The 21,171-nt window shown below is 41.3% G+C and overlaps 1 protein-coding gene across 1 annotated transcript in view; it reads left to right on the forward strand.

Moving 5' to 3' along the window:
* CD109 (CD109 molecule) overlaps positions 1-21,171 on the forward strand; it is a 127,651-nt gene that overhangs the window by 34,020 nt on the left and 72,460 nt on the right. Inside the window, exon 5 of the mRNA XM_034991609.1 lies at positions 1,227-1,352. Within this exon, the coding sequence (XP_034847500.1) occupies positions 1,227-1,352 (126 nt within the window). The remainder of the gene's footprint in view (positions 1-1,226; positions 1,353-21,171) is intronic.

Below are 21,171 nucleotides of genomic sequence, written 5' to 3' on the forward strand. Positions count from 1 at the left end.
AAGATGAGCGTAGAAATGTAGATGGAGTCAGACTCCTAAGTTCTGTACACCATGTAAAGGAGTGTAGACCTCATTCTGTAGGCAAACAAAAGCCAGCATCACCTAGTGGTCCAGCGTAATGATCACAGCCAGGGTGTCTTCACTGTCTGTTGTATGTCTGGAACTGGACCAAGCATGTTGACCACTTTGGCTCAGTCTGAGGTTTGTGTTTCAGGTGGATAACCCTGTCGGCAGTGGGGAAGATGTCTTGGAGGGGCTACACTGGAGGAGGGAGATTAGTGGTAATGGTTAGAAAACGGGATGTGGTGGCTGGATGTGAGGATGGAAAGAAGGGGATAAATTAGAGAGAGATTAAAGAGACGGAGTTGACAGAGCTGGGAATGTGCGAGGAATCCGGGATGGCTGCTGGATTGGCTTGGATGAATGCTGCATAAGGGGATTGTTGTCTGGGAGAGTTTAGGAAGACTGAAATGTTTTTCATGCATCCCCTTGGCTGAGCATCTCTGTGATACATTTTGTTGGATTAAAAGGCACATGGATTTGAATCCTGAATTCACATAGTACTGACAGTTGAGTGCTTACCTAACCTCTCTAGGAATCAGTTTTCTGCTATAATGTGAGGACATTCCTCTCCTGGGGGAGAATTACAATGATTTTCTTAAATTTTTATTAAAGATTTTATTTATTTGTTTGACAGAGAGTGAGCACAAGTAGGCAGAGTGGCAGGCAGAGGGAAAGGGAGAGGGAGACTCCCCACTGAGCAGAGAGCCCGATCTGGGGCTTGATCCCAGGACCTGAGTGGAAAACAGACGTTCAACCAACTGAGCCACCCAGGCGCCCCAGAATTATAATGATTGAGTGATGTGTGAGTTGTAATGATAAGACAGAGTGCTTGACACGTGGTGGGCCTTGAATACACGAGGCCTGTGATCTCTACAGTTAACAATAACAACACAAGTTTGGTGGTGTACATTGTCTTCCATGTAGAAGGAAATCTGGTACCAAGAATTAAAAGGTGGAGCAGAATAAAGATGGAGAATGTGAGGAAGGAAGAAATTTTGATTGTCTTCTGTCTAGTAATATATAGCCAACATTTCCCAAAAACTATCTCTGTTGCCGTATTTTGGATGTGCCTGGGAGTGCTGCAGGGCATCATTCATAACTAGATAGGATACACATGTACAAAGCTGTCTTTATACAGTTAACATGTATGGTTTTCATTGTAGGACCCCAAGTCAAATTTGATCCAACAGTGGTTGTCAGAACAAAGTGATCTTGGCGTTGTTTCCAAAACTTTTCAATTGTCATCCCATCCAATACTTGGTGACTGGTCCATTCAAGTTCAAGTGAATGTGAGTATAAATGTATTTTTAGGGGGAATGCTAATATGATTTAAATAGGTCAGGTGGGGAAATATCTTCAAAGTCATTTGTTCAATGAACAGAAAAATGTTAATCTGAATATCTAGACAATTTAAGTGGTTTATTTTTAATTTACTGTGTTTATCAATGGGTCAACTTTCATTGTAACATATTAGAATTTTAGTCATTACTGCTTTTTTTCTGTAATACAATGTTTGAAGGTTAAAACATTGCCTTTTAGTGTAAAACTGATTAAATAATGTTCATTTTACTTATTTAGTGCATACGTTGAGTATTTTAAAACTAAGCAATGAATACATAGTTATTATTTGGCAGATTTCATGTCTCTGAATAATGACTCCTGATGAGATTGGACTAACCTACTTTATCTTTGTTTTAAAAAACAGTGGTTTTCGGAGGTGGGTGGGGGAGTGGGGTAACTGGGTGATGGGCATTAAGGAGGGCACTTGAAATAATGAGCACTGGGTGTTATATGCAGCTGATGAATCAGTAAATTCCACCTGTAACTAATAATACAGTATGTGTAAACTAAATTGAATTTACATAAAAAATTAAAAATAAAAACCACAGTGATTTTAAACAACCACACTAATTTTCTGTTCCCCAGTCCTCTTTCTCTCCAACTTCTCCACCTGCTTCCTTTGTTCACTGCCAACTTTTGTAGCTCTGAGACCTAACAGGGTAGGTGCACAACGCCCTCCTCTCTCTGCCCTAGGTTCTCTCCTGCATATCACTGTGTGATGTTAAAGACTCATTGAATATTTTCCCATTTTCTTTGGTATTTATTAAAAAATATATAAATGTATGAATAAAAGCTTTTAAAAATAGTTCTATTAAAGTAGCTTCTCACTGCTGACATTTTGGACGACAGCTCTTTGCTGTGGGCATTGTCAGGTGCACGGGAGGATGTTTAGCGGTATCTTTGCCCTCAACCCTCTAGATGCCAGGAGCAGCTTTCTCTTCCCTCCGATGTGACAAACACGCATGTCTACAGACATCATCAGTGTCCCCAGGGGAAAATACTCTCTCTCTCCACCATTGAGAACCACTTTATTAGAGGGAATAATCATTCATTAGCATACGACCTTAAGTGAGATAAAAGTACCAAGTGCTTCATCCATAAAAACTAAAAAAAAATTTTCCCCTTTAGTTAACACATTTTGGGGTGACATCCTAAAAGCAGAACTCGTCCCTCCTCACCAGTACGTGTTTTGAGCACCCACGTAAAGATGAAGAGCGCCGTCGGCCTGTGGAGAGGTGGTGCTGTGGAGGGAGACACGTGGGCAACAAGAAAATGTAGAGGGGTGCTCGGGGATTAGCGGGTGATGAGCCCTGAGGGGACCAGACATTTGTGCTTACAGAGGAGGAGGAGAGTGGATGTTTGGGAGACTTCAGAGAGAGAAAGCTGTGTGTAGAGGCGGGGAAAATGCAAGAGAGCCTCACAGGTCTCGGGGTGCGGGAGAAGTCTGGTGCTCCTGGCACGCGTGGAGAAGGATGGGAGTTGAAGATGAGGACGTATGCATGAGTTTGAGGGAGTTCAGGGTTTATTCTCAGTACCCACCTTTGCTTTCACCGTAAACTCTCCAGGATCAGTTGTTTGTTTATCCATCCGTCTGTCCATCTTTCCATCTGTCCCTCTGTTGAATATGTGGTGAGGGCTCATAGGGCAGTGGTGGATACAAGGAAGTAAACACGTGGAATCTCAGGGCTCATCACCCGCTAACCCCCGAGCACCCCTCTCTGTTCTTGAAGATCATCGTGTGCTGACAGGAAGAGTAGGATAAAAGCTGACTAACACGAGCGTGACAGAAAACCCAAGGCAGCACAGCAGCGGAGGAACTGCAAGGTGCTGAGTCAGTGAGGTCCAGCGGGTGCTTCTAAGGCTGCAGTCTCACTGGGACTAGCGTGGGATAAAGAGGGTTTATTTTAAGGACGAGCGCTGATGCTTTTGGGGACACGGTTCCCTCCGTCTCTTGTGGCCTGTGTCATTCTCCTCTCGTTCTTCTGCCAACCTTTAAATCCGAACCGGTTGCAGTGGCTAAATAACCAATATCTCAGAGCCCTACAAGCCAGCCTCTTCACTGGTGGCTGGCAAGCTGTGGACGGGCTCCCTTTGGGTCAGGTGTCCATTGTTGGCCCATTCAGAGGCACCTCTGCACACTGGCCAGGTGGGGTGGCAGCCTCCGAGAGGTTAGTTTGTTCAGTGAGTGGTGAACAGAATATGTACCAGAAGACAGAGGGCGATAGAATAGTGGAGAAAGACTTTGGAAGATAAGAGATCATAGGTTGGAAGATTTACAGGATTTCTCATGCTGTGGTTTGTGGACTTGACCTGTCATGTTGCTTTGGCAGGAAAAAAAGACAAGGAAATGTAGGTACTTACAAAATTCAAATCGTTGACAAGATTTGGCCTTTGCCCACATCTAAAGCCTTGTTAAATGCCACCCTTATCCTTGAACCCTATGCTTGAGACATATTATGTCCTTTAAGTTTCTTAAACTCACAGTTCTGTCTGATCCTGAGCCTTCCCCATGCTGTTCCCTCTGCCTGGAACACTCTTTTTCTGCTGTAATTCTAGAGGCTTGCTTTTGCCCTTTGGGCATCATCTAAAATGGCCTGATCCCTCTAGACATCCCCAGAGCACTCTGTGCTTCTCTTGGTTTATTCATGTCACTTTTAACTGGTGGTACCTAATAGACTGTGGTCTTTTGGGGCTTGTTTGCATCTGTATCTCAGTGACTTAGCACATGTTTTGTGCTTGAATATTAGTCAGTATTTATTATATGAGTGTATTAAAGCTCTATGATAATCATTTGTATTGAACTAAATATAATTTCTCCTTTTCCACATTCTGTAAAGCATCTTCGTCTTTTAGAAGACAAGCATATTGATCAGGTACTTATTATTGGTGATTTTTTTTCCCTCAGTTTTATTGAGGTACATTTGACAAATAAAATGATGGGATATTTTAAGTGTACAATGTGATTATTTGATATACATACACGTTATGAAAAGATTCCTTCCAGGTGATATAATGTAAAGGCACACACTAAGGGAAAATAAGCACTTTTATTTAAAAAAAAAAAAAAAAAAAAAAAAGTCCTTTAAAGGCCTCCAGGGGTCAGTATAATCAAAGAAATGTTATGGGACGCAAACCCAGACTCCGTCTTTGTCTCTGGTTTTTATCTTTCCTTGACTCCTGCATAGCATTCAAAGACTGTTTATCGGTTATTATTAAACTCTTTTTTTTTTCCCCCAGCAGTGAGTAATGACTATGGTGGAAATGTATTTATTATTTACATAGTCCACCACGGTAAACTATATTTTCGTTTTTCTAAGGCAGTGACCATTCTCAGTATAAGTCTCAGGGAGGAGAAAATACTTATTTCAGAAGAATGTTTGAAATTCCATTTGTTTCTAGAAAAAATATGGAATGATCCTAGTATTACACATATCAGAGCTTTGATTTGTAGTGACTGTGCAGATTATCAGCGTGGCATTCTTAAATCACCCTTTTTGCTAGGTCAGGAAAAGGATTCTTTAGGTACAGCAAACTTGGTGGGTTCCTTGGCATTTCTACAACTATAAAATATACGTTTATGTGAATGAGTCATTTACTATATGCTAACCTTTCTGGATTACTTACATTGCTTTTGACCTTCAAGTATTGGTTTTCACTTTCAGGATTTTTTTATAATGAGTAATTATTTTGATTTAGTAAGATTTCTAAGTTTTTGTTCTTATTTTTATCTTTTTATTGTGTAGCATATAATGGTAGAGCATAGTAAGTTCCTTATATATTCATAGACCTGCTTTTTTTACAACGCTAATTTAATTAAATTGCAAAGCTACTCTTGATGATGGTAACTCTTAAGCTCTTTTAAAATTAGTAAAATTTAGTAAGAGCATTGATTTTTTTAAAAAGATTTTAGGTATTTATTTGAGAGAGAGCCCAAGCTGGGGGAGCATCAGCCAGAGGGAGACGCAGGCTCCCCGCTGATCAGGGAGCCCAACGCGGGACTCGATCCCAGGACCCTGGGATCATGACCTGAGCCGAAGGCAGACGCTTAACTGACTGAGCCACCCAGGCATCCAAAAGCACTGATTTTTTATGTGTGCTACTTATGCATGTACTGAATTTGTATACCTGCCTGGAATGTGGATAGTTCTTTGCTGTGTTGGGGACTGTGCTTCTTCTCTTGAGAAGAATCACCATCCTTTCTACCTCTTCCAGCCTCCTGCCCCAACATCCTTTCTCCCTTAACTTCCAGGGGCACCGTGACCTCCCCTCAGAGGGAAGAAGTTTATTTTAGCTGTAATACCTCTTCATAGTAGTGTGTATTACAGAGTTGCTATATTTCAGGTACATTAGAGAACAAGTGGGGAGATGTGCTCCATTTTAATAATCATCTTACAAATATCCCTTGGGCAGATAACCTGTGAAAGTTAGACATTGCTTATATTTTCGTTTTTTTTGTAATGCTTCTCTAGGTGCCTTATCTCTCTAGGTATCTATCTCTTGACTGGTATCCTTGGCTTTCCCAAATAGTTGCATATTTTTTTTCATTTTTTAAAATTGTGGGAAAATATATGCGGAATTTACTATCTTAACTATTTTTGAGGGTACAGGCCAGGGGTATGAAATACATTCACATTGTTGTGCCTCTGTCACGGGGCTCCATCTCCTGAACTCTTTTCATCTGGCAGAACTGAAACTCTGTAACTAAACACTAACTCCCCAGTCCTCCTCTTCCCCAGCGGGGGGCAGTCATAGCTCTCCTTTCTGCCTCTATGAGTTTGACTATTCTAAGCACCTCATATGGGTGGAGTCATATAGTATTTGTCTTTTTGTGACTGGCTTATTTCACTTAGCGTAATAACCTCAAGGTTCATCCAGATGGTCGCACATGTCAGAATTTCCCTCCTTTTTAAGGCTGAAAAATATTCTATTGTATGTATATACCAGGATTCATTACAAATGGCCTTGCATCTCTGATTTAAAAATTGTATTCCAGTTACTAGAATACAAACAAATTGTATTCCTGGCTTAGAGGTTCTTTCAAAGAACTTCTAACATTGGTGTGTGTGAACACCAGGCTCCTAGAGCAGGGAGGGATCTGGCCATCCCAGCCCTCTCCCCGGGGGCGCCCACAGCCCCGAGTTCCAGGCCTCTGGGTGACCTAAGCATGGGCACTCATGTTCCTCTGAGAACCTGAAGGGAGATCGAGTCACAGAGGGAATCCTGCTCCATTGATAATTGGGCCCTTGCCCTTTTCCGCAGCGGGCGATGGAAGAGGGAAGCCTGTCTTCCCTTCCGGAGGAGTTCGTGCAGCTGAGTTGACCGCCTATGGCTGCACTTGCTAGAACCTACCAGTGGTTCTCTTTTTTTTCTTTTTTTAGATTTTTATTTATTCATTTGAGAGAGAATGAGCTGGGAGAGGGGCCGAGGGAGAGGGTGAAGCAGGCTCCCCGGTGGAGCTGGGAGCCTGATGTGGGGCTCGATCCCAAAACCCTGAGATCATGACCTGAGCTGAAAGCAGACACTTAACCAACTGAGCCACCCAGGCGCCTGCCTACCAGTGGTTCTTAAACAGCCGTGTGCCTAAGAACCAACTGACTGGGGAGCTTATTTGAGATGCCGAGTTTGGGCCCCGCCCCCAGATCACAAGTCAGTATTGCTGGCTTGGGACCTAAGAATTTACATTTTAAATAAGCACTCTGGGAAATTCCATTTGTCTTCTGGACCACATCTTGAGAAGTGGTGATTTCTGTCCTTGGCCAGGCAGCCTTACTTTCTATCCAATCTGCTGAGAGGCAGAGTCAGGTGGTATACAAGGCACGGAACGGGAGACAGGCCCCCGACCCATTCTTTAATTCCCTAGTGGGGAGACTCTGAGCTATTGACTTTGACTCTAGGTAACTAGCCCTTAGAGCTGGCACCCTAGCTTAACCATAACAGATTTTTGGGGAAAAGCTGTGTTTTTACAACAGTATCTCTGGTGATTTAGATGCATAGCCAGCAGGGAAACCACCAAATGAGGCATATCTTGTGGTCTCTTTGAGCTGCAGTTTCTCAGCCCTTGTGTCTCCCTGAGGCAGTGTTGGGGTGGGGACAAGAAGGAGAGGGTGAGAGCTCAGTAGTCGAGGCTGGGAATCAGTCTTCTGCAGCCCTGTCTAATACATGTGCGTGTGTCCAGTTGTTACAGAATTCAGAAGCAGTCTGCCTTAGTCGCTCCTTTGTTCATAGCAGTTGCGTCCATTCTTTTGAGTTACTTGTTGTGCAAGGTTAGCAAGGGTTGCTAGCAGCATCTCACGGCTTTTCATAGCCTTGCAGGGTGCTCCTTATCTTTCCAGCCCTGCTGACTAGAGGCTGCCTGGCTCAGTTCGCTTCGGTTGGAGCCGTTTGTCCTAGGAGCACATCTTTGTTTGGACAGTTCCTGTCCTTGAAGTTCTCTGCAAGTAGCATCTGGTGACCCCTCCCCTGGCTTGTGCTGACAGCTGAACAGAAAGCATGGAGGTCAGAAAACAGTGGCATCCTCTGGAATGTGGACGGAGCTTCCAGAATACTGTCACTAGCCTCCGCTTGAAGGAAGACTGCTTTTTTTTTTTGGGAAACACTTCAAGTTCTTCAAGTGTGCAGGGAGAAGGGGAGGGAGGAGGGGAGTTGGTTTGAGGATTTTGATTTCTTACAGCAGCAACTGACAGAGGTGAGCACTTCGTTCTGCATTCTTCCATGGGCCCTGATACACACCATCTCTACTGCAGCACTTACTGCTCAGGGTAGCTGTTTCCTTGTATTGTGGCCAAACGTAAATAACGTAAAATTTACCATTGTAGCCATTTTTAAGTGTATAGTGTTCAGTGGCATCAAGTACATTTACATCCATCACCACCACCAATTTCCAGAATTTGTTTCATCTTTCCAAACTGTGATCAGGGTAGTTTTTAAAAATATGACTGCCTTATTTATTAGACTGTGAGTTCCTTGAAGATAGGAGTTCTATTTTATTAATTTTCATGTTTATTCTGTCTAATAGAGTATCTGACCTGTTGCGGGAACTCGTTCATGCTTGTGGGCTGAAAGAATGAGTGAATGAATGGTTTCTCCTAGGCTATTGCCATTGGTTATTATCCTTTGCTGCTTTTTTTTTTTTTTTAAGATTTTATTTATTTATTTGAAAGAGAGAGAGAGAAAGGGAGAGCGCGCACAAGCATGAGCAGAGGCAGGGGGAAAGGGAGAAGCAGACTCCCTGCTGAGCAGGGAGCCCGAAGTGGGACTTGATCCCGGGACCCTGGGATCATGACCTGAGCCAACGGCAGGCGCTTAACCGACTGAGCCACCCAGATGCCCAGTGGTATGCATTTTAATTGCTGGACTCCAACCTAATTTTTTCGAGGAGTTCCTTGTCTTGTTCTTCCCCGCCAAAAGCTACCCTAGGAGTACTCTTCCTTTCAAGTGTGTCTTACCTACTGCTCTCTTCAGGTACCTCTTTTTGGCATCAGGCAGAAACTCTGGGATCAGACATTAGCATCAGTGAAATGGAGGATCTCAGGAGACTGTCAGCACGTAGCAAGGTTACCCAGACCCATCTCTTCATTTTATGGAGGAGGAACTGGAGAGAAGTTGATGTGACCTGGTTAGGTTTACATGGTGTTACGGTAGCATCAGGGCTAGAAGCTAGATCTCCTGACACTTCCAGCTGTAGAACATTAAATTATTTAATATGTGCAGCAATTGCTATTTAAAGATGGTCACCTTTTTGGTTGACTTTAGATGTCAGCAGAGCTTGCTGTATGCATTGGTGGAGAAGATGTTCACCTCTGTGACAAGATTCAAGGGTGCCATACAATCACTCCCTCACACATTGGCTTGTTTTCTTTTTTTGGCTTTTTAAGTTTTTATTTTAATTCAGTTAGTTAACATAAAGTGTAATACTAGTTTCAGATGTACGATATGGCAAGTCAACACTTCCATACATCACCCTGTGCTCATCACAAGTGCCATCCTTAATCCCTATCCCCTATTTCCTCCATCCCCCATCCCCCTCCCCTCTGGTAACCATCAGTTTGTTCTCTAAAGTTAAGAGTCTGTTTTTTGGTTTCTCTCTCTCTCTCTCTCTTTTTTCCTTTGCTCATTTGTTTTGTTTCTTAAATTCCACATGTGAGTGAAATCATATGGTATTTGTCTTTCTCTGGCCGATTTATTTTGCTTTAGCATTATACTCTCTAGCTCCATCCATGTTGTTGGGAATGGCAAGATTTCATCTTTTTTTATGGCTGAATAATATTCCACTATATACGTGTGTATGTATATATATGCCATATATATATTTGCCACATCTTCTTTACCCATTCATCAGTTGATGGACACTTAGGCTGCTTCCATAGTTTGGCTATTGTAAAAATACCGCTATAAACATTGGGGTGCATGTATTTCTTTGAATTAGTACTTTTGTATCCTTTGGGTAAATACCCAGGAGTGTGATTGCTAGATCATAGGGTAGTTCTATTTTTTAACTTTTTGAGGACTCTCCATGCTGTTCTCCAGAGTGGCTGTACCAGTTTGCATTCCCACCGACAGTGCACGAGTTTTCGTTTTTCTCCACATCCTTGCCAATACCTGCTGTTTCTTGTGTTGTTGATTTTAGCTATTCTGACAGGTGTGAGGTGATATCTCATTGTGTCTTTATTTGCATTTCCCTGATGGTAAGTGATGATGAACATCTTTTCATGTGTCTGTTGGCCATCTGTATGTCTTCTTGGGAGAAATGTCTATTCATGTCTTCTGCCCATTTTTAATCAGATTACTTGTTTTTTGAGTGTTGAGTTTGAAGTTCTTTATATATTTTGGATACTAACCTTTTATCAGATATGTCATTTGCAAATCCCTTCTTCCATTCAGTAGGTTGCCTTTTAGTTTTGTTGATTCTTTTCCTTCACTGTGCAGAAGCCTTTTATTTTGATGTAGTTCCAATAGTTTATTTTTGCTTTTGTTTCCCTTGCCTCAGGAAACATATCTAGAAAGAAGTTGCTATGGATGTCAAAGAGGTTACTGCCAGTGTTCTCTTCTAAAGATTTATTTATTTATTTATTTGAGAGAAAAAGAGAGAGTGAGAGAGCACGTGGGGTTGAGGGGCAGAGGGAGAGGGAGAGAGAGAATCTCAAGCAACAACTCCCCACTGCGCGGGAAGCCCTATGTGGGCCTTGGTCCCACGACCCTGAGCTCATGACCTGAGCCGAAATCAAGAGTCCGACGCTTAACCGCCTGAGTCACCCAGGTGCCCCTGCCTATGTTCTCTTCTAGGGTTTTTATGCTTTAGGTCTCATATTTAGGTCTTTAATCCATTTCAAATTTGTTTTTGTGTATGGTGTAAGAAAGTGGTCAAGTTTCATTCTTTTGCATGTAGCTGTCCAGTGTTCCCAACACCATTTGTTGAAGAGACTGTCTTTTTTCCATTGGATATTCTTTCCTGCTTTGTCAAAGATTAGCTGTGAGTGTATTTCTCTTCTGTTTTATTGATCTATGTGTCTGTTTTTGTGCCAATACGCAGTGTACCAAATTGTTGTATCTTATAGTTCAACATCAAAAACAGTAACTTTACATTGATAGGATGTGTGTGTATAGTTGTGTAAGATGCTTAGTTTTCGATGACAGAAGGAGTTTTGGAAAATTACAGCTCACTGGACTCTGCTAGTGGCAGCTCTGGTACCAGGGTGGGTCACTACAATGAATACTGTGTCCCTGGGTGGAGTGAGAAAAGGAGAAATGAGCAAGAAATGGAATTATTTTGCCTCAAGGGTAACTTTCCCATTCAATACAAAGTTGTAGCTACACTTCTGCTTTTTCCTCTTGCTTGAGATAGGTGCCCAAAAGGGGGGTCATGTGGCATATCTTTAAAAACTTTTTTTTATTATTTTCTGTAGAAACAGGGTTAAGTGGATGATTTTTGTTTGTTTGTTTGCTTGTTTTAAAGAGAGTGTGCTTCTAGTTAGCACTTTCCTGCTAAGGAAACCAGTTTGTCTGTTGTATAATACAGCATAATATTTGTACTGCAAGTGGAGAAACGTCTTAGGAGTATACATGTGCTTGTGGCATTGGGTGTCTGGTCCACCATCCTTTAACTGGAGTCTTATATGGTCTGTGTCTTGGTTATTGGTTAGATCCATTTTCCCCAAGTCCTATTACTATGAGTAACTATCAGGTATAGAACAACTTAAGTTCTGCTTTAGTTCCAGTCTTTATGAGTACCAGAATATTTGTCATTCTTTCTAATGAGAGAAGGGATTCAGGAAAATGCTGTCTCATGGGGGAGATTCTGGCCCCTCCCTCCTAACTCTCAGTAGATAATCTTTCTTTCTACTTCATAAGCAAAACAGAATTTGTCAGATAGGAATTTATTTAAATTCCTCTGCCAGACCTACATGTCTACCTGTGTGTGCGCCCATCTCAGGGTCATCCTCTTTCCAGAAAAGATTTAATTCTTCATCTCTAAGACCAAAACCTCAACCTCTTTCCTGGCTTCTCCCTTCTACTTTCTCAGAAATCTTACAATATTAATGATCTCTTCTGTCTCCTGAATCTTCAACCTGGATCTTTCTCTCTCTCTCCCCCTCTCCTGGATCTTTCCACAAAATCTAGTCTGTTCAAATCTCTCACATGAATAAGGGGAGGGGAGAGAGAGAGAGACAGAGAGAGAGAGAGAAATTGGGAGAGAGAGAGATTGGGAAGGGTCACTAAACTCTCTGATCCTAGTTTCTCTGCCAGTAACTTCATTTTCTTTGTCTTTCCCATTCTAGCCAATCCTTTAAAAAAAGGTTGTCTAATCTCTGTGCCTCCCACCTCCTCAACTCATTCCAGTTTGGCACTTAGGTTTCTTTCTACTGGTTTGCTAGTCTGGATTCTTCTCCTTATCTTGTTTTGTCATTTATTCTTTCTTACATATGGGCATATCATAAGGTTTGGCTTTAAGTTTCTTTCATTTCTCACTCTAGACCACGTCATCCATAGATATGGTTGTATTTTCCTTCTATACATTAATGACTTTCAGATTTGTCTGAGAGAATCCAGACCTCTGTGTTCTAGACCTTTATAATCACCTGCCTACTTGACATCTCTACTTGGATGTTTTAAAGGCTTCCTGAACTCTTCATGTCTGATATCATTCTTATAATCTTCCCTCACCACATCTCCAGCATTCTCCAGTATTCTCTAGCTTATTGAATTACTCTACCATCCATCCAGTTGTGCAAGCTGGTAACCTTGGCGTTTTCTTGACATCTCATGCTCTTTCACCACCCTCACCCAGACCTTCACCAATTCCCATAGATTGTATCCTTAAATATATTTCAAATCTATCTACTTCTACTTCTCTTTATTTCCACCTCTACCTTTTTTGTCCAGGCCATCCTCATATTTTCCCTAGATATTTGCCATGTCTCTTAATGCATGTCCCTAAATTTGCTGTTTTCCCCTTTCAATCAGTTCCCTACACAGCAGCGAAAGTAATCTAAACATTAAACTGGATCATGTTCTTCCTCAGCTTAAAACTCTCCACAGGCTTTCCATTGCCCTCAGAATAAAATTCGTATATTTCACCATGGCCTACACAAGGCCCTGCTCTTGACTACTTTTCCAGCCTCATCTTCACAATTCATAATTCCCTATAAATGTAATTCACAGCTTTTATCATTGTCTATAATTATATATTCATGTGTGTGATTATTTGATAAATGTCTTCTTTCCACTAGATTAAAAGCCCTATCCTGGGGAAGTGTATCTCCATCAATGAACACAATGCTAAGTGCACTTAGGTGCGATACTTCTCTGTTGAAGGATGAATGAATGAATGCGTTTGTTCTGTTTGGGCTGCCGTTCTGTTTCTGATTCAGTAGCTCTGGAGTGGGAACTGGGCATCTCTGCTTATTGAATCTACCACAGTTGATCCTGATGTCTGGGCTGAAACAACCCCTAGAGAAATATGTTGCAACTGCCCTGTGACCACAGATGTTTAGACTCTAAACAGGAAAGGAAAGGACAATGTGAATGTTAACAAACATTTCCGTTCTTTTGCATATCTATCATTTCTCCAAGTAGGTCAATATACATCCACTGACACTCTTGTGGATGGTATTTTCATTGTGATTTCTTGATAATTTTTAAGTTCTTTGCCAATTTTATGGTAAAGATGAAAGAGGGAAAAAGATGGGATATTACAGGGCGCCTGGGTGGCTCAGTTGGTTGAGCGACTGCCTTCGGCTCGGGTCATGATCCTGGAGTCCCGGGATCGAGTCCCGCATCGGGCTCCCTGCTCGGTGGAGAGCCTGCTTCTGCCTCTCTCTCTCTGCCTGCCTCTCTGCCTACTTGTGCTTTCTCTCTGTGTGTCAAATAAATAAATAAAATCTTAAAAAAAAAAAAAAAAGATGGGATATTACACAATTACTGTACTGTAGGTATTAAGGTTAAGCATAGGAAAATTAGTAGGCATCTGAATAAAACTAAAAATAGGGAATTTTCCTACTGCATGTTAGGTGGGAAGAAACAGCAGTCAGTAAACATCTAAAGATGATAAGACACAGACCCTACTTTCAAGGAACTTACAGTCAGGGAAGGCTTCATGGAATGAGTGCAAAGAGCATTAGATTGGGAGTTACATGACGTGGGGCGTTATGCTGTAGTCGAGGGACTGTGGACAAGTCGTGTCAGCTCTGGATCTGTTTCCTGAGCTGTAATATAAGGGGATTGGGGCAGAGGACTTGTAAGCCTCTTCATGCCTTTAAAATTCCATGCTTCAACTACCTGGAGGTGGAGGGCACTGTAGGGCTCAGATGGGGACCTTGGGGGTAGAGGTGGAATGAGGTTTGGAGCTAGGTGAAAGTGGTAGAGTTGGGAGCAGGCACTTGCCTGGAGTGTAGGTCCTGCAGGGAGTAATAGTCAAAGAGAATGTTGGAAGAGTGTGTGGGTCGAGCTGTGGAACATATTGGATATCAGGCTCATGTTTTAGATTTCGTTTTGTGGACAGTGAGGGGGCTCTAAAAACTTTATTTTTCTTTGAATGTTGTTAATGTCATAAATTTCATATAAGACTTCTGAGGACAAAGAAAGCAAAAATTGTATGTGAATGAGTCTCTCATTATAAAAGATATAAAAATTACACTTTTATTATTTTCCTCTGATTATACAAGTAATGCATGCTTAATGTAAAAACACCAAAACATTATTCAGTAGACAGAAGGACATGCTTACAAGAAAACCCTGGACAAAAAAATGTCATCAATACTTGTTGTCTTATTGATTTTTATAGTATGACATGATTGCAATAGTATTTTAGGAAGATCATAGCACATGGGGTGATTAAAAGGAGAGGAACTGAAGTCAGGGAGATGGCCAAGGGGTTAGTATCATTGCTTCGCAAATACAGCCTACCTTCTGTGTTAGGTTATAATAGTCTAGTCTGAAGGTAATAGAGGGTTGCTTTAGGGGAGCGGCACAAACTAAGGAGAAATGGGTGAATTCTAGAGACACTTTAAAGGAAGATTCATCAGGTTTAGGGACTGATTGGATCATGATTGTGAAAGGGAGAAAGAGGAGTAAAAGGTGTTAAATTAACGAAAGAAGGCCATTAGACCGATGTGGCTCTATTCCCATGGCGGACTACTTAAGCAAACCAAAATCTAAGTCTGTAACTCCCTCAAGGATACAAAATCAAAATGCTAGGGATAACCAGTCACGAACAGCCAACTAGGGTTTAAGTTACAGCCAGTCAATAATTTCCTTACTTTTTTCTGCCTTTTCTCTATCAAAGTTTCTCCCTGAGCTCCTGTTGGTAGAGCATGCCTGACCCCTTGCAGTTCAGGACTGCCCAATGCCAACTGATTTTTGTTCACATAAACTCTTTAAAATTTTTAATGTGCTTCAGCTTACCTTTTGACAAGGTGACTCTGGGATTTCACGTGTGGTCTCTGGGAGAATCACCCATTACAAGGGAAGTCAGGGCCGGAAATTTGGTTTAGGGGAGAGAGATGGGCAGGCTGATCAGAGGGAACTCAGTACATTTAGCAGCTAAACAGAGGAGCCAACCAAAGCAACAGAGAATGAACAGCCAGGTTTGGAATGAGAGAACCAAGAGAGTTCAGGCACAGAGCAAAGGAGAAGGGATTTAGAGAGGGTGGCCACAGTGTTAGGTGCTGCAGAGGACTCCAGGAGAACCAGGCCTAGGAGAGAGGCCACGGGCAATTAGCAGAGGCAAGCAGCCACTTACTGAGCACCCTTCCAGGCCAGTGACATGGTAGAGGCAGAGTCCAGGTGCAGGGCCAATAAAGAGTTTAGACAGCTCCTTTAAAACTTTAGTTTCTAAGGAGAGAATTAACATAGTATGTTGTGGGGACAGCAGCAAAAATACCATATGATTTCATTCATATTATGGAAAGGTAGACATTTGTGGAAGAGTCGAGAAATCTAACCATTACGGTTCTAGTGGGAAAAGAAGAGTCAGAATTGTCGATATCCTCTGCATCCCCAGCCTTTCTTAACATGAACAGTTGGTCAGTTTGGTGTGCCCAGTTATTTGTGTGGGACTGTGAGGTTGAGCACGTATAACTGAAAGGTGCAATACGAAAACCACAGCATTATTCTTTTGCCATTTAGTCCTATTCTTTGGGACCAGTTCTTCCCTATTACTTGGTTGAAATGTAGGGCAAATCCCACTATCTTCCTGGTTATTTTTTGGTAATAAATGTTCTGTCATTTTTGGTTATATTTACACACAAAGAAGAGTCTATGTTCAATAGCTAATATGTCCAGCCCAATAAAGTCAAGTGCTATCTTCTAGGTTGGGTCTTTTCTGGTCTGACTGCCTCTCTCTGGCTCACCAAGCTGTGTTTGACAACTCCAGGATTGAATGGGGTGGAGGGAAGAGAGGCAAGGGGTAAAAAAATCCTACTTGATGTATAAGGACAAGTCATATCGATTTGCCAATATATGTCCTACAAAAATGGCAATTTAATACGGTTCAACGTCACTTATGAAAGAAATTGAAGAGGACACAAAGACATGGAAAGACATTCCATGCTCATGGATCGGAAGAACAAACATTGTTAAAATGTCTATACTGCCCAAAGCAATCTACACATTTAATGCAATCCCTATCAAAATACCACCAGCATTTTTCACAGAGCTGGAACAAACAGTCCTAAAATGTGTATGGAACCACAAAAGACCCCGAATAACTAGAGCAATCCTGAAAAAGAAAAACAAAGCTGGAGGTATCATAATTCTGGACTTCAAGCTATATTACAGAGCTGTAGTCATCAAGACAGTATGGTGCTGGCACAAAAACAGACACGTAGATGAAATAGATCAGAATAGAAAATCTGGAAATGGACCCACACTATATGGTCAACTAGTTTGAGACAAAGCAGGAAAGAATATCCAGTGGTAAAAGGACAGTCTCTTCAACAAATGGTGTTGGGAAAACTGGACAGCTACATGCTGATGAATGAAACTGGACCACTTTCTTACACCATACACAAAAATAAGTTCAAAATGGATGAAAGACCTAGACAGGAGATAGAAAACCATCAAAATCCTAGAGGAGAATATAGGCAGAAACCTCTGTGACCTTGGCCATAGCAACCTCTTACTAGACATGTCACCAGAGGCAAGGGAAACAAAAGCAAAAATGAACTGTTGGGACTTCATCAAGATAAAAAGCTTCACAGAGAAGGAAACAGTCAACAAAACTATAAGGAGCCTACAGAATGGGAGAAGATATTTGCAAATGACATATCTGATAAAGGGTTAGTATCCAAAATCTATAAAGAATTTATCCAATTCAACACCCGAAAAACAAATAATCCAGTCAAGAAATGGGCAGAAGACATGAATAGACGTTTTCCCAAAGAAGACATCCAGATGGCCAACAGACAAATGAAAAGATGCTCAACATCTCTCATCATCAGGGAAATAACAAATCAAAGCCACTATAAGATACCACCTCACACCAGTCAGAATGACTAAAATTAACAACATAGGAAACAACAGATGCTGGTGAGGATGTGGATAAAGGGAAACCCTCTTACATTGTTGGTGGGAATGCAAACTGGTGCAGCCACTCTGGAGAACCGTATGGAGGTTCCTCAAAAAGTTAAAAATAGAACTACCTCGGGGTGCCTGGGTGGCTCAGTCGTTAAGTGTCTGCCTTCGGCTCGAATCATGATCCCAGGGTCCTGGAATCGAACCCCACATTGGGCTCCCTGCTCAGTGAGAAGCCTGCTTCTCCCTCTCCCACTCCCCCTGCTTGTGTTCCTTCTCTCGCTCTCTCTCTCTGTCAAATAAGTAAATAAAATCTTAAAAATAAAGTAAAACTACCTTCTGATCCAGCATTGCACTATGAGGTATTTACCCAAAAGATACAAAAATACAGATTCAAAAGGATACATGCACCCCAGTGTTTAGAGCAGCATTATCAACAATAGGCAAACTATGGAAAGAGCCCCAAATGTCCATCTACTAATGAATGGATACAGAAGATGTGGTTATTTATATACATATATATGTATGTGTGTGTGTGTGTGTATTACTCAGCCATCAAAAAGAATGAAATCTTAACGATTTGCAATGATGTGGATGGAGCTAGAGCGTATTATGCTAAGCGAGATAAGTCAGTCAGAGAAAGAGACTGATTGAATTTAAGAACAAAACAGATGAACATATGGGAAGAGGTGGGGGAAGAGAGAGGAAAACAAACCATGAGGGGCGCCTGGGTGGCTCAGTCATTAAGCGTCTGCCTTCGGCTCAGGTCATGATCCCGGGGTCCTGGGATCGAGCCCCACTTCGGGCTCTCTGCTCAGCTGGGAGCCTGCTTCTCCCTCTGCCTCTCTCTCTGTCTCTCATGAATAAATAAATAAAATCTTAAAAAAAAAAAAAAAAAAAAAAAAAAAAGAAAACAAACCATGAGAGAGTCTTAATGACAGAGAACAAACTGAGGGTGGGATGGAGGGATGTGGTGGGGGGATGGGCGAGATGGGTGATGCGTAGTAAAGAGGGCACTTGTGATGAGTACTGCGTGTTGTATGTAAGTGATGAATCACTGAATTCTACTCCTGAGACCACTATTACACTGTATGTTAACTTACCAGAATTTAAATAAAAAATCGCAGAAAAATATGGTTCAGTGTAATACTGTTGTCATCTGGCATTAGAGCTCTCTGGGCTTGGCAGGCATTTAAAACTAACAGCTTTCCTTCATAAAGCTCTTCGGTGGGTTCTTTGGAGCACTGCTACCATTGCTGGGAGGCTTCACATTCAGTGTCTTTGATGCTTTTGAATCTGTCTCCTCCTCTGGCAGCTCTTAACTTTGTCTTCAGCACCTGGGCATCTACAGTTAACTCCAGCTTCCCCCTCCAGACGTGCTCCCCTTCTGGAGGCTATTTTTTTTTTTTTTTTAAAGATTTTATTTATTTATTTGAGAGAAAGAGTGAGAGAGAGAAAGAGCACAAGAGGGGGGAGTGGGAGAGGGAGAAGCAGACCCCCCGCTGAGCAGGGAGCCCGATGCGGGACTCGATCCCGGGACTCCAGGATCATGACCTGAGCCGAAGGCAGTCGCTTAACCAACTGAGCCACCCAGGCGCCCCGAGGCTATTTTTGATCAGGATAGAAGACAGCCCCATGCCGGCTCCCTCTTCTTTTGCATATACAGTTGAGGGAAAATACTTATCCTTCCTTTGCTTCTTGCAACTGAGTGGGCACAGACCACTCTCAGTGCAGCACTGTGTCTTAGCTTAGCTGTCTGACACCTGGCCAATACCAGTATTTTGCTCTTAGATTGTTCAGGCATGTCAAGTGCCTGCCTAAAGTCACTGATGTGTGAAAGCACATCAAAAGCTTTCTCCTAAAATTCCTTTCTAGTTTATTTCCATCTTGACCTTTTTGGTTAAGAGTTGCAAAGCTGGTTTTTGGAAACCTTCTTTGTAAGTCCTGTGTGCTTGGGAATGTGAATGTAGTTGGCATCTACTGTCTTGGGGGACAGAGCCAAAACGGAGTCTGAAATAATTCCATATTTGTTATGTGTGGATTTAAAAAGTTCAGTGCCTTTCTTAATCTTTAAATACAAATTAAATCCAGACACTGGAGATAAGTGCTGAAGCAGACTTTTGGGAAATTGAAACGATCATGAATGAACATAAATGTGTAAGCAAAAATCTACCCAGCACCTTAGTTCTGTTTCTGGCATTTCTTTTTACTCCAGAAGCAAGAGTTAAAAGAAGCTGACCTGCATTTTACAATATATATATTTTAAGTGGTCATGTAGTGTGCCATAGTCCTTCAAGTTTATTAAAAATAGAAATTCTCTCAAGAGTTGGATGGCTTCGTGGTTAGCGAAGAGAAATTCTGTAACTGGAATAGATGTTTTTAGCAATTCACATGTCTTTAATTTGCATCCAGTCATAGCATATTTTTTAGGAACTAGTCAAAGTAGTGTATTTTCTCTTTTCTCTTTCATTTGATCGATGTTTGTAACATATACCGTCACAGTGAACTGTTGATTTAGGGATAAGGGGAATAAAGAAATTACAGAGATTACTGAGAATACCTCCTGGTTCGTCTTTTCCATTTCTCCTTTAGAATTTGTTTTGAAAGTCTCATTGAGACAGGCTTCCATCTCACACGAATGAAGAGGGAATGTATGTGCTAAGAGCAGGCTTTGTAAGGGAGCGCTTTCCCCGTGGAAGAGTGACCACTTGGGACAAGCAGAACTCAGAAGATGTTGATGAGTCATGTATTCTTGCACCTGGAAAGATGTTGGCTTAAAAGACATGCTGCTCAAGTATTGACTCTTTCAGGTCAGCCTTCCTCTTCAGTTGCTGGCAGAGTGAATGAGCACAAACTGTATTTGATGAGCTAGAATAATCATGAAAACTCACTTTGAGGCCAGTTGTTTCTGTGTAACTGAAGGAAAATTGTTTAGCAAATGAAATTGTGCTTCCTACAAAAGCGCCGTGTGTGGTTTTTTTTTCTTTTTCTTTTTCTTTCTTCTCCATGGTTTTAGTTAAGGTTAGTCAATTTAGTTCAGCTAGAGTTAACATAGAACAATTTGGAAATACATTTTATTTTTTAGATCAGGTTTCAGCAAACCACAGCCTAAAGGCCCAATCCAGCCTAACATCTACATCTGTTTTTGTAAATAAAGTTTTACTGGAACACACTCAGTCTCATTTACCAGTTGTCTCAGTGCAGAGTTGAATAGTTGCAACAGGGACCATATGGGCTTGCAAAGCCTGAAATATTTACTGTCTGGTCCTTTATAGAAAACCTTAGGTACTTGCTAAGACTTATGGAAGTATTCAGTATCGGTATTTTTATGGTTATATATATCACATAAATTGCTACTAATTCTCTGAATTATTATTAGTTTCAAGTCTTTCAATATCTTCTACCATTCCTGATTGTATGTTTTGTAAAAATATTTAATAAAAATTACTGAACTCATTGTGGAAATTGGTATGACCTGATTGCCTACTGGATAATATGTTGAAAATTACAAAACTCATTTCTGTTTTTCAAACCCATTGGAAAGTAAAATTATTTATTTATTTATTTATTTATTTATTTATTTATTTATTTATAATTTTTGTTATTTATTACCATTTTCTTCTTACTGTTCCAGCTTTTTTTCTGACTGTATTCTTTTTTAAATTTTTTTTAATTAATTAATTTTTTATTCTTATGTTAATCCCCATACATTACATCATTAGTTTTAGATGAAGTGTTCCATGATTCATTGTTTGTGCA

This window comes from Mirounga leonina, unplaced genomic scaffold (genome assembly GCF_011800145.1).
Source record: "Mirounga leonina isolate KUSES-001 unplaced genomic scaffold, KU_Mleo_1.0 Mir_53, whole genome shotgun sequence".
Taxonomy (NCBI): Eukaryota; Metazoa; Chordata; class Mammalia; order Carnivora; family Phocidae; genus Mirounga; species Mirounga leonina.